Genomic DNA, 14,748 nt, shown 5'->3' with positions numbered 1-14,748 from the left:
AGGGTGTTTTTTAAATTATAATAATAATAATAATAATAATAATAATAATTATTATTATTATTATTATTATTTAGAACAGATATGATCGTCTGAGGTAGAAGAATAGGGGACTGTGAATTGGTTCTGTCCATTACTTTTCAATCGGCAACATTCAGAACATTTCACCTCACTGAATACACCCCAGGCCTCCTCCAGGAGGGCCATTCCTGTATAACGTTGCCACCTAGTGGTGTATTGAGTGTTCCACTACACCTTGGAGAAGGCCGTCAGCAGTGATCCAGTCAGGACAACACAGGAGGCTACTATGAAGATGAAGCAGTTTACCAGGCCCTGAAAAGAGACAAGCATTAGTTAACACCACAAATATCTGATGGCATGTCACACCAGAAACACAGTGTCAAATTGGGGTGGCACACTTTAGGGCAGCGTTTCCCCAAACTCGGTCCTGGGGCCCACCCTGGGTGCATAGTTTGGTTTTTGCCCTAGTACTACACAGCTGATTCAAATAACCAACTCACCATCAAGCTTTGATTATTTGAATCAGCTGTGTAGTACTAGGGCAAAAACCAAATGTGCACCCGGGGGGAGGCCCAGGACCGAGTTGGGGAAATCGTGCTTTAGGGTATCGATGAGCGAGTGGAATTGTGTTGAAAACGGGAGCGTAATCAGAGAGAAGTCTCAAAATATCTAGCCTGGGGCGAGCTAATCAGAACTGAATTAGATGATAGTACTCTGAATCAGTTGGTGTCAAAAGGAATGGGCTGGGCAGATTGAACAAATGTACTCTATCAGCACAGCGAAATTAGGGCAGAAAATCGAAGGGGAGGTTGATTTTGTCTGTCTGCAAAATTACATAAAGGGTTGAGAAAGTTCATACTTCAATTTCAGCAATTGTCAAGTGTGCCTTGTTCCCAGGAGCTGAGGCAGTTTCTTAGACCAATCGATTCATTAAAATGTGTTCACGCCGGGATACTTACTTTGACGTCTTTGAAAACCAGACTTCCGTACAGAGCTGTGATTAGACCATAATCCTAAGGACAGAGGAAAACCCTTTGAATATTGATTGAATTATGTTGATTGAAAGATAGGATGACCTACACCTTACGTTTGCAAAGGACTATTGTCAGGTTCTCCATTACCAGGAATGGTAACACATTCTCAAAAAAAGTATATTCTGTAAGAGGACATGACGGAATCTCAATGTCAAAACCTAAACACATACACAAGCACAAGCTGTGTGCTACACTAAGAATGAGTCATCTAGCAATGATATGTCAAGGGGCATCCCAAATGTGAACTCACTGCAGAGACGATGGGAAAGGTGACCACGGGACTAAGGTAGTGGTTAGTCAGAAACCAGCAGTAGGTGGCCAATTTCAACATCAGACCTGACAAAAAACCTGAACACAGGAGAAAGACATTCAGAAACACCCTCCTTTACAAAATAAAATCATATTGTACATAGAATTATCAAACCTGGCCCAAGTCTCTAAAACAGCACAATTCTCTAACCCAGCACTTGACCCACCCCCATCATGAATTAAAAAAAGAATTGACTGGTGGCGTGAAATAATTATGATAGAAACCCCCATGATTGCATCAATCCAATACTTTCAAATACAGGAGGGGGGAGTGAGCAATTTAGGGCACAGTTCAGCAAGAAGGGGAGAGAATTAAAATGCCCGGGGGGTATCATTTTGAGTGGAGAGACTGAGCACCTGGCAGGATGGCTCTGGACAACACCCTGGGTCTGTTCCTCGTGGCTGCACAGTAGATGGAGAAATACACTGTGCTGGTTAGGAACATGTCACAGCATATGGCAAACACAGTCAAGATCTAGGACATTGGAAAATTAAAAGCGCATTAGGTTCATGATAAAGTATTTGTTAACGTAGCACATTGCTGTCGAGACCTGTCCCTCTTCAGCATTACACATAGGGAAGAGGTGAGTTTCTATGACCGCATGGGAAATTGCAAGACGTGTAACTAAGTAACTTGAGTAAGCCCAATGTCAGAAAGGTCAGGCCCTTGTCAAGTCAAAAAAATAAATAAAGAAAATGTCCAAATCAATTGACTTTAACCATGACTTCTGCAAAATCCTGTGTAGGCCTGCTTCAGTCCCAGCGTATGATACACACCATACAGTATAGCAGCTTACACTGTTTCATTGTGAAAGTGAAGAGAACAGGAGTGATTTAGGGGTGTACTCACACACAGCATTTTGTCTTTGGTCCTATGGCATCCACCCAGGACACCGAAAACCTATAGCTACCAGAGTTCACCCTGTCAAGTACAGATAAAATCGTCAGTACAGTACATAAGAAAATCAGCACAGCAGTCACACACTGTCATCTCAATGCAATCTTTAAAATACATCTCTGGAGTTGTGAGAAGTCTGTCCTGTGGTGGCACGAGAATTGATAATTCAACTCACCCTACAGTGCTGTTTGTGTAGCACTGATATTTCTAGAGAGCAGTTACAGTCATGACATACTTTTTAGATAGACCGGTCATTAGCTGCTATGTGTGGTAATGTATTGGGCGTTATATCATGCGTTATCTTGCTGTGAAGTTGCTGTCTGTGGCATGTAATTTGTGGTATGCTGTCATGTCGTCGTTGCTGCGGTCTGACATGTGTCCAAAGTAATTGCCCCCTGGGATAAATAGTTTTTTTAATTGAACTGAATTGATACTGCATGGCTATTACTGAGCAAAAGTATTTAGACTTCCCAAATGTCAAGCACCCTGACCCTGTCAATCAGTATGGGGATGGATTCGGAATGTTCTCCAACATCAGTCTTCACAAACAAAAATATTATTCCACTGGAAACGAAACAATGCCATATGATTGTCATGAGAGCTTCAATTAGACTAGTATTAAAGTGATACTCCAGAGCTGTTGTATAATTTCATCCAGTAGTTTTGAATGTGGTGCTCGCGAGCCAAAACAGGTCCCAGTTTGTGTACTACGTCATCCATGTCCCATGACAGGGTTCCCCAACTGGCGGCCCGCAGCTTCGGCCTGCAGGTGGTTTTATTTGGCCCCCCATGTTCTGAGGGGGGAACATAAGACTGTAAAAACACCAGGAAATCAGCTCTAAGTGATTTTAATTTAGGAAATATGTTCCCATGCATTCCCACTCATAATAGCGAGACTTACAATGCCTTTAGAAAGTATTCACACCCATTGACTTTTTCCACGTTGTGTTACACACAATACCCCATAAGTCTAAGGCACTGCATCGCAGTGCTAACTGTGCCACTAGAGATCCTGGTTCGAATCCAGGCTCTGTCGTAGCCGGCCGCGACCGGGAGACTCATGGGCGGCGCACAATTGGCCCAGCGTCGTCCAGGGTAGGGGAGGGAATGGCCGGCAGGGATGTAGCTCAGTTGATAGAGCATGGCGTTTGCAACGCCAGGGTTGTGGGTTCGATTCCCATGGGGGGCCAGTATAAAAAAATATGTATTCACTAACTGTAAGTCGCTCTGGATAAGAGCGTCTGCTAAATGACTAAAATGTAAATATAATGTCAAAGTGGAATCATGTATTCAACCCCTTTGTTATGGCAAGCCAAAATAAGTTCAGGAGTAAAAATGTACTTAACAAGTCACATAATAAATTGCAAGGACTCACTGTGTGCAATAATAGTGTTTAACATGACTTTTGAATGCAGGGCAGGTCCTGGCATTTCTGCCACCCTAGGCGAGACAAAAATAAATGTGTCCAAAAGAAGTGGGTCCATGCTTACTGGGGTGTAGCCTACCATGTCGGCCCCACAATGGAATTTTAGGAATTCCCATCCATGTGGTAGGCCCACCGTTTGTAAAACAAGCCGTTGGATTGGCTTTATTAGTCCTGATTCCTGTCGCTATTTAAGCTCTAAATATCAGCTACCCAACTTCATCAGGAGGACTTATCCTGAGCCTATTTGCAATGTGTTTACACAGTGGGAAATGCAGAATTATTTTCTTTTTCGCGATGATCAGCTTGTAAAACATTGACTGATACAAACTTGAAACCACAATTTAGCCCACAGGGATGAAACTCCTGGACAGCAGTTGTTAGTTGCTTGATTGTCCATTCCATATTGTCCATTTTACTTTGACCTGTTTTTAGGATATGTTTGTTAACATGTCAGCATATGTTTTATTTGATTGGGCGCCATTTAGGTTAGTCAATTTGATCGGAGAAACCTGCAGGATGTAGCCTAAAATGTTTCAGTCTCATTACATTGTCATACATTTTATCTCCAGCCTGTTGGCTACAGAAAAGGCCACATACTCTTTCCACCATATCCTATATCTGCTACATGGTTTATGTTGGATTATTTCTTTGACGTAATGTTGGTGGAGCGATGCAGCTCTCCAACAGCACCCTGGAGAGTCACACTGGGAATGGACAATACATATTTTGTGTCCCTGCCTTTGACAAAGTGGGCACTGCTTATCATAAGGCGGCATCAGCGCAAACCTAAAAAGCCCATATGCCACTGGTTGAAAGAAATTGTCATTATTTTGGGGAAGAATGTGACGTTTATGTGTTATTGGAGGTGTGTCTTGGTCAGTTTAGCTCAGAAAAATGCCATAAGCGGGCTCCTAATCCTACCTAATGAGGGGGCCGGCCCTGTTTGAATGACTGCCTTATCTCTGTACCCCACACATACAATTATCTGTAAGGTCCCCCAGTAGAGCAGTAAATATAAAACACAGATTCAACCACAAAGACCAGGGAGGTTTTCCAATGCCTCGCAAAGAAGGGCAGCTATTGGTAGATGGGTAAAAATAAAAGAAGCAGACATTGAATATTCCTTTGAGCATGGTGAAGTTATTATTTACACTTTGGATGGTGTTTCAATACACCCAGTCACTACAAAGATACAGGCGTCCTTCCTAACCCAGTTGCCGGAGAGGAAGGAAACCGCCCAGGGATTTAACCATGAGTTCAGTGGTGACTTTAAAACAGTTACAGAGTTTAATGGCTGTGATAGGAGAAAACTGAGGATGGATCAACTACATTGTAGTTACTCCACAATACTAACCTAAATGACAGAGTGAAAAGAAGGAAGCATGCATCCTGTTTGCAACAAGGCACTAAAGTAATACTTCAAAAAATGTGGCAAAGCAATTCACTTTTTGTCCTGAATACAAAGTGTTAGGTTTGGGACAAATCCAATTCAACACATTACTGAGTATCACATTACTGGGGATTTTTTCAGGATAAAAAAAGAAATGGAATGGAGCTAAGCACAGGCAAAATCCTAGAGGAAAACCTGGTTCATTCTGCTTTCCACCAGACACTGGGAGATGAATTCACCTTTCAGCAGGACAATAACCTAAAACAAGGCCAAATCAACACAGGAGTTGCTTACCAAGAAGACACTCAATATTCCTGAGTGGCGAAGTTACAGTTTTGATTTAAATCTGCTTGAAAATCTATGGCAAGATATGAAAATGGTTGTCTAGCAATGATCGACAACCAATCTGAAGGAACTAAGAATTTTTGAAAATAATAATGGGAAAATGTTGCACAATCCAAGTGTGGAAAGCTCTTAGAGACTTACCCAGGAAGACTCACAGCTGTAATCTCTGCAAAAGGTGCTTCTACAAAGTATTGATTCAGGGGTGAGAATACTTATTAAATGAGATATTTCTGTATTTCATTTTCAATAAATTTGCTAAAATTTCTAAAAACATGTTTTCTCTTTGTCATTATGGGGTATTGTGTGTAGTTGAGTGAGAAAAAAAAAAGTAATTCAATCAATTTTCAGGCTGTAACAACAAAATGTGGAATAAGTCAAGGGGTATGAATAGTTTCTGAAGGCACTGTATGTGATCATATACAAATGTTTTAGTCAAATATTACATCTGTTTGGGCTTCTTGCGGTCAATTTGCAATCAAAAATGATTTTTAATTATGTTCTGGCCTCCGGCCATCTGCTCAAGAAAAAAAGCGCTATTCATATATGTTACAAATCTGTTGTGCTTAAGATCCTGGACTGCATCTTTAACTGAAATACTGAACAAATTGACTAATAAGAAGACTATTCTGAAGGTATTGGATTAAGTCCTTTCATGACGCATTACCTCAACAAGCACAAACCAGCACCACAGTAGTTCAATACCGGTCTGGCAACATCCTGCGCTTCAATACCAAACCATCCAAACCTGTTGAAATAAAATATAATTACTTCTGACGCAATTGGTATTCTAAGACCATATTCCCCTTTGAAATGGTATTGAATTCAAGACTACTAAATATGAATTCCCATTTTTTTAAAAGTGAACTGACACTATACAGTGAGGGGAAAAAAGTATTTGATCCCCTGCTGATTTTGTACGTTTGCCCACTGACAAAGACATGATCAGTCTATAATTTTAATGGTAGGTTTATTTGAACAGTGAGAGACAGAATAACAACAAAAAAATCCAGAAAAACGTATGTCAAAAATGTTATAAATTGATTTGCATTTTAATGAGGGAAATAAGTATTTGACCCCTCTGCAAAACATGATTTAGTACTTGGTGGCAAAACCCTTGTTGGCAATCACAGAGGTCAGACGTTTCTTGTAGTTGGCCATCAGGTTTGTACACATCTCAGGAGGGATTTTGTCCCACTCCTCTTTGCAGATCTTCTCCAAGTCATTAAGGTTTCGAGGCTGATGTTTGGCAACTTGAACCTTCAGCTTCCTCCACAGATTTTCTATGGGATTAAGGTCTAGAGACTGGCTAGGCCACTCCAGGACCTTAATGTGCTTCTTCTTGAGCCACTCCTTTGTTGCCTTGGCCGTGTGTTTTGGGTCATTGTCATGCTGGAATACCCATCCACGACCCATTTTCAATGCCCTGGCTGAGGGAAGGAGGTTCTCACCCAAGATTTGACGGTACATGGCCCCGTCCATCGTCCCTTTAATGCGGTGAAGTTATCCTGTCCCCTTAGCAGAAAAACACCCCCAAAGCATAATGTTTCCACCTCCATGTTTGACGGTGGGGATGGTGTTCTTGGGGTCATATGCAGCATTCCTCCTCCTCCAAACACGGCGAGTTGAGTTGATGCAAAAGAGCTCGATTTTGGTCTCATCTGACCACAACACTTTCACCCAGTTCTCCTCTGAATCATTCAGATGTTCATTAGCAAACTTCAGACGGCCCTGTATATGTGCTTTCTTGAGCAGGGGGACCTTGCGGGCGCTGCAGGATTTCAGTCCTCCACGGCGTAGTGTATTACCAATTGTTTTCTTGGTGACTTTGGTCTCAGCTGCCTTGAGATCATTGAGAAGATCCTCCCGTGTAGTTCTGGGCTGATTCCACACCGTTCTCATGATCATTGCAACTCCACGAGGTGAGATCTTGCATGGAGCCCCAGGCCGAGGGAGATTGACAGTTCTTTTGTGTTTCTTCCATTTGCGAATTGCCAACTGTTTTTACCTTCTCACCAAGCTGCTTGGCGATGGTCTTGTAGCCCATTCCAGCCTTGTGTAGGTCTACAATCTTGTCCCTGATATCCTTGGAGAGCTCTTTGGTCTTGGCCATGGTGGAGAGTTTGGAATCTGATTGATTGATTGCTTCTGTGGACAGGTGTCTTTTATACAGGTAACAAACTGAGATTAGGAGCACTCCCTCTAAGAGTGTGCTCCTAATCTCAGCTCGTTACCTGTATAAAAGACACCTGGGATCCAGAAATCTTTCTGATTGAGAGGGGGTCAAATGCTTATTTCCCTCATTAAATTGCAAATCAATTTATAACATTTTTGACATGCGTTTTTCTGGATTTTGTTGTTGTTATTCTGTCTCTCACTGTTCAAATAAACCTACCATTAAAATTATAGACTGATCATGTCTTTGTCAGTGGGCAAACGTACAAAATCAGCAGGGGATCAAATACTTTTTTCCCTCACTGTACATGTAATTGCCAAAATAAAAGAAACACCTAAATAAAGTGTCTTAATAGCGCGTTGGGCCACCACAAACCAGAACAACTTCAATACGCCTTGGCATAGATTCTATAAGTGTCTGGAACTACGTTGGAGGGATGCAACACCAGTCTTCCACAAGAAATACCATAATTTAGTGTTCTGTTGATGGTGGTCGAAAACGCTGTCTCAGGCGCCCCTCCAGAATCGGCCATAAGTGTTCAATTGGTTTGAGATCTTGTGACTGAGAAACACATACACACACCATTTAAACCCCCTATGCACCTCTTTCAAATTCAATGAGATCTCTTCTAGCCATGGTAGCCAAAATAATAGGCAACTGGCCATTTTTATACATGACCCTAAGTATGATGGGATGTTAATTGCTTAATCAACTCAGGAACCACACCTGTGTGGAAGCACCTGCTTTCAATATGTATCCTTCATTCACTCAAGTGTTTCCTTTATTTTGGCAGTAACCTGTACGATGACTTATTGAAAATATGATTATTATGTGAAAGTCCTGCAATTAACTTACCTTGAACTTGCCCAGCCTATATGCAAACTGCTGGATCCCCAAATAGAAATTCCAAGTCCAAATCCAATGGCTTTTACTATGGGGACAACATTGATGAAAACATTTCAGTAGTTCAGAGTGTAGGCCCAATCCATTTGATATCTGTGTGCAGGTTTGGTGCAGCTTAAAAAGTTGGAGTCGTACCTGTGGCCCAGATTGCTCCTCCCAGCATTGCCAACGGATGGAATTTAGGAGAGTTGAGTTTCAAGTCGCCGATCATAGAAACAACCCATATGGATGCACAGTTTACCCACTGAAAAAAACATACCTGAAATAATTTTAAAAATACATTTTAACTCTTACAAGATGGTCAAACGAAAGAACATAACATGAATTTTAAAGAATTACAAGAAAAAAATCTGGATTTCATACCATCGCCAGTGTCTATCCTTTTGACAGGGACAAAGTTGCTGCCATACAAGAGCACATCAATAATGTTTGCACCGGAGCCATAGGCCATTTCAGTCATGTTTGATGAGTTGAGTAAGGGTAATGTTCTTGTTGCTTCAATGTCCATTTTCTGAAGAATTGTATTGAATTTAGTCAAAAGCTATTTTATCCATGTCAAGTACTTCAGTAATATCCCTTGACAAAAATATTGATTGATAATGTATAGTAAACAAACTACTTCAGTTAAATTAGTAGTTTACCATTGTAGGCTGGTTTTTAACAGTTTTAGTATGGTAATCACACTTTGTAGGCCTATTTGTTATAAATATAAAATGTGATGAATTAATTTAACTCATGAGCCTTTGGCTGCATAAAGTAACATGAAATAAACATGTGCAAACTATTAGTGTGGAAGATTGTTCAAGCAGCCAGCACTACATTTTCTTCAAGATGCATGCACTACATTTTCTTCAACATGCATGCACTGCAGTCAATAGACAGGTTTCCATTGACCCAGGTTTGTTCAACAAAAACAATGTCGTAAAAAAAATTGTAATGGAAATGGCAGATATTGGACACATTTTCTAAAGATCTACAACATTTTGATCTGTTTGACAGGGGTTAATTTTTCTGCTGTCTAACTTTATTGCGACAAATGACGGAAATTGTGTTTTTCGAATAAATGATGATTGCCGAATCATTTTGAATGTACGCGGGGTACGTGATGTTACCGCGTAACTATAAAGCTCCACTCCACAATTAATTCTAAATGCCTACGTATTGTAAAATCAATTTTTTGAACTATAAAAATAATGTTTATTTGCGGATTGTCCTGAATTTCAAGAATGCCTGAATTGCTTCACCTTGTTTTTCTGGTTGGCTGGCAAGTTCCACCATTTAATTATTTAAGATCTACAGGATTGCAAGTTCCACCATGGCACAGACCTTGGCAATACATTGGCACATGAGAATTATTAGAATAAGGCAAATATTAGTCAATTATTGCATTCTAGCCATGCTGGCTTTCGTGGGCTACCTGAGACATGAAACATAGGTGGGAGGACATACAGGCTGTCACCAATTTACTAATGTGCAATTTGCCTAAATGGGTAATGGAAACACATCAACGACTACATTTTTGTTCAACACTGTAGTTTTTTGTTGTTGAGTGACGTCATTACGTCCAGCTGTTTTCATCGACAAAAGAGTCAAAATTTTAATGGAAATGCACAGGCAATTGTTGCATCTACAGTACCAGTCAAACGTTTGGACACACCTACTCATTCAAGGGTTTTTCTTTATTTTCACTATTTTCTACATTGTAGAATAATAGCGAAGACATCAAAACTATGAAATAACACATATGGAATCATGTAGTAACCAAAAAAGGGTTAAACAAATCAAATAGCCACCCTTTGCCTTGATGACAGCTTTGCACACGCTTGGAATTCTCTCAACCAGCTTCACCTGGAATGCTTTTCCAACAGTCTTGAAGGAGTTCCCACAAATGCTGAGCACTTGTTGGCTGCTTTTCCTTCACTCTGTGGTCCGACTCATCCCAAACCATCTCAATTTGGTTGAGGTCGGGGGATTGTGGAGGCCAGGTCATCTGATGCAGCACTCCATCACTCTCCTTCTTGGTAAAATAGCGCTTACACAGCCTGGAGTTGTGTTGGGTCGTTGTCCTGTTGAAAAACAAATGATAGTCCCACTAAGCCCAAACCAGATGGGATGGCATATCTCTGCCGAATGCTGTGGTAGCCATGCTGGTTAAGTGTGCCTTGAATTCAAAATATATCACAGTGTCACCAGCAAAGCACCCCCACACCATAACACCTCCTCCTCCATGCTTTACAGTGGGAAATACACATGCGGAGATCATCCGTTCACCCACACAGCATCTCACAAAGCCACGGCGGTTGGAACCCAAAATCTCCAATTTGGACTCCAGACCAAACGATAAATTTCCACCAGTCTAATGTTCATTGCTCGTGTTTCTTGGCCCAAGCAAGTCTCCTCTTCTTATTGGTGTCCTTTAGTAGTGGTTTCTTTGCAGCAATTCGACCATGAAGGCCTGATTCACACAGTCTCCTCTGAACAGTTGATATTGAGATGTGTCTGTTACTTGAACTCTGTGAAGCATTTATTTGGGCTGCAATTTCTGAGGCTGGTAACTGTAATGAACTTATCCTCTGCAGCAGAGGTAACTCTGGGTCTTCCATTCCTGTGGAGGTCCTCATGAGTGCCAGTTTCATCACAGCGCTTGATGGCTTTTGCGACTGCATTTGAAGGAACTTTAAATGTTCTTGAAATGTTCCGTATTGACTGACCTTCTTGTCTTAAAGTAACGATGGACTGTCGTTTCTCTTTGCTTATTTGAGCCGTTCTTGCCATAATATGAACCTGGTCTTTTACCAAATAGGGCTATCTTCTGTATACCACCCCTACCTTGTGACAACACAACTGATTGGCTCAAATGCATTAAGAAGGAAAGAAATTCCACAAATTAACTTTGAAGAAGGCACACCTGTTAATTCAAATGCATTCCAGGTGACTACCTCATGAAGCTGGTTGAGATAATGCCAAGAGTGTGCAAAGCTGTCATTAAGGCAAAGGGTGGCTATTTGAAGAATCTCAAATATAAAATATATTTTGATTTGTTCAACACTTTTTTGGTTACTACATGATTCCATATGTGTTATTTCATAGTTTTGATGTCTTCACTATTATTATACAATGTAGAACATAGTAAAAATAAAGAAAAACCCTGGAATGAGTAGGTGTGTCCAAACTTTTGACTGGTACTGTATGTTCTAAGCAAATTTTCTAAACGTTGACAAAATAATAATAAAATCACTGAACAAGTGTATGGAAACATAGCTAGTGATAATGTCAGTGGACATTAAGCAATATGCATTGTTGATTTTATCATGTCAGGCATCTGTTCGCTAGCGCGTAGGTGTATGGTGTGTACATAGCCTACCTTGTTGAACATTCTCTGCTTCGGAGCAACTTCCCAGAGACCACATTGTGACAGCAACCAAGAAAAAAAGTTTAAGCATGTTTACATCTAGCATTTTTGCAACTATCAACGATATGCCTAATAACCGGTGTTAAAAGTTGCGCAGATGTGTTAACTGAAATACATGCCGTTCCACAACAGGGACTGATGCTGCAACAGCTGACACAAATTATGCAATCAATTAGGCTGCTGGGCATAACTTTACTGCTGCAAACAATATTTTGGCATGCACAAACAATATGTTATTTTTTCTCTTCTGTCAAATATTTTTATCCTTGCTAAATCTATAAATCATAGACCATGTAGCATGACATTGAATTTAAATTAAATGTATATAGATTTTAATTAAATTGCATGCGATTTAAATTCAAGTTTTTAGGCAATTCCAGGCCTAATATTATAACACAACTACTAATACTTCAACTGTCTGTTCCTAAAAAATAAGTTTTCCTTTCCTTTGAGAATATAATTTCTAAGATCATCAATCATAATTTTCCCATGGCATCTCATTCAAGCAGAAGTCAATTGGTGGACGCTACTGTGGGTGCAATAAAAAAAAAAAAAAAAACACTTCTTGCACTGTAAAATTTGAATGACCATTTCCGGAGACCTTCTCCCTTACCTCACCTCGCTCATCAACTCATCCTTGACCGCTGGCCATGTCCCTTCCGTCTTCAAGAGAGCGAGAGTTGCACCCCTCCTCAAAAAACCTACACTCGATCCCTCCGATGTCAACAACTACAGACCAGTATCCCTTCTTTCTTTTCTCTCCAAAACTCTTGAGCGTGCCATCTCTAGCCAACTCTCCTGCTATCTCTCTCAGAATTACCTTCTTGATCCAAACCAGTCAGGTTTCAAGACTGGTCATTCAACTGAGACTGCTCTTCTTTGTGTCACGGAGGCTCTCCGCACTGCTAAAGCTAACTCTCTCTCCTCTGACCTTATCCTTCTAGACCTATCCGCTGCCTTTGAACCATCAGATCCTCCTCTACACCCTCTCCGAGTTGAGCATCTCCGGCGCTGCTCACTCTTGGATTGCGTCCTACCTGACAGGTCGCTCCTACCAGGTGGCGTGGCGAGGATCTGTCTCCGCACCACGTGCTCTCACCACTGGTGTCCCCCAGGGCTCAGTTCTAGGCCCTCTCCTATTCTCTCTATACACCAAGTCACTTGGCTCTGTCATATCCTCACATGGTCTCTCCTATCATTGCTACGCAGACGACACACAATTAATTTTCTCTTTTCCCCCTTCTGATAACCAGGTGGCAAATCGCATCTCTGCATGTCTGGCAGACATATCAGTGTGGATGTCGGATAACCACCTCAAGCTGAACCTCGGCAAGACAGAGCTGCTCTTCCTCCCGGGGAAGGACTGCCCGCTCCATGATCTCGCCATCACGGTTGACAACTCTATTGTGTCCTCCTCCCAGAGTGCAAAGAACCTTGGCGTGACCCTGGATAATACCCTGTCGTTCTCCGCTAACATCAAAGCGGTGAACCGATCCTGCAGGTTCATGCTCTACAATATTTGCAGAGTACGACCCTACCTTAAACAGAAAGCGGCACAGGTCCTAATCCAGGCACTTGTCATCTCCCGTCTGGATTACTGCAACTCGCTGTTGGCTGGGCTCCCTGCCTGTGCCATTAAACCCCTTCAACTTATCCAGAACGCTGCAGCCCGTCTGGTGTTCAACCTTCCCAAGTTCTCTCATGTCACTCCGCTCCTCCGCACACTCCACTGGCTTCCAGTTGAGGCTCGCATCTACTACAAGACCATGGTGCTTGCCTACGGAGCTGTGAGGGGAACAGCACCTCCTTACCTTCAGGCTCTGATCAGACCCTACACCCAAACGAGGGCACTACGTTCATCCACCTCTGGCCTGCTAGCTCCCCTACCTCTACGGAAGCACAGTTCCCGCTCAGCCCAGTCAAAGCTATTTGCTGCTCTGACACCCCAATGGTGGAACAAGCTCCCCCACGACGCCAGGACAGCGGAGTCACTGACCACCTTCCGGAGACACTTGAAACCCTACCTCTTTAAGGAATACCTGGAATAGTATAAAGTAATCCTTCTTCCCCCACCCACCATAAATAAAATTAAAAGGTGGTTGTCCCATTGGCTATCATAAGTTGAATGCACCAATTTGTAAGTCGCTCTGGATAAGAGCGTCTGCTAAATGATGTAAATTTAAATGTTCTCCTCTCTTACCAATAGGGGTCAGCTAATTTAGATTTGGGTCAACTCATTTCCACTTAGTGTATCTGCTTTCTATGAGCATTTGTTGAAGCTTGATTGATTTAAAACAGTAGCCCTATACATAGTAAAACAATTAACTTGATGACTCGACATTCTTACTTTAGCCTACTTGAGACATAGTTGTTTACTTATTACTTTACTTACACCTCTGCACGCCAACAGGCCAACTCCTGTTCTAACCACTGATCTAAGGTCAGTTCTCTCTGCCCAGCTTGATCAGGGCCTGTTTACATAACGCATCTCAGAGTAGGACTGCTGATCTAGGATTGGATTGGCCTTTTAGATAATAATGAATAAGATTACATGGACAGGAGGGGACCTGAGCCTAGATCAGCACTCCTATTCTTTATGAATACAGGGCCTGGCTCCCTTGTGTGGTTAGGGTCAGAAAAATCCAGTCAGCGTTATTTTGCATATTTTATCAAGATGATTGATATACCTTTTAACACTTACAAACGCTCGACTACAGGAAATCCTGCTTGGTCACAGGGATTGTTGCTAGTGCTAGCCTACATCACTTAAGTAGATCTAATCTGCTCAGACCAACACTTCCTGGCAGGTGGGATGATGCTGCCAAACTGTTTCCTGTTTT

The 14,748-nt window shown here is 41.7% G+C and overlaps 1 protein-coding gene across 1 annotated transcript; it reads right to left on the bottom strand.

Moving 5' to 3' along the window:
* Positions 1 to 246: 246 nt before the first annotated feature.
* Positions 247 to 3,767, bottom strand: LOC311107222 (transmembrane protein 144-like; the record flags this gene model as incomplete). Its single annotated transcript, XM_084149713.1, has 5 exons — positions 247 to 330; positions 978 to 1,031; positions 1,303 to 1,400; positions 1,719 to 1,836; positions 3,750 to 3,767. 5 exons carry the CDS (start codon positions 3,765 to 3,767, stop codon positions 247 to 249), a joined length of 372 nt encoding a protein of 123 aa, XP_084005839.1.
* Between the last annotated feature and the right edge of the window lie 10,981 nt (positions 3,768 to 14,748).

Source organism: Coregonus lavaretus (genome assembly GCF_964263955.1).
Source record: "Coregonus lavaretus genome assembly, chromosome: 32".
Lineage (NCBI taxonomy): Eukaryota > Metazoa > Chordata > Actinopteri > Salmoniformes > Salmonidae > Coregonus > Coregonus lavaretus.
Note: the sequence above shows the minus strand (reverse complement) of the source record. Positions and strands in the feature narration are given on the sequence as shown.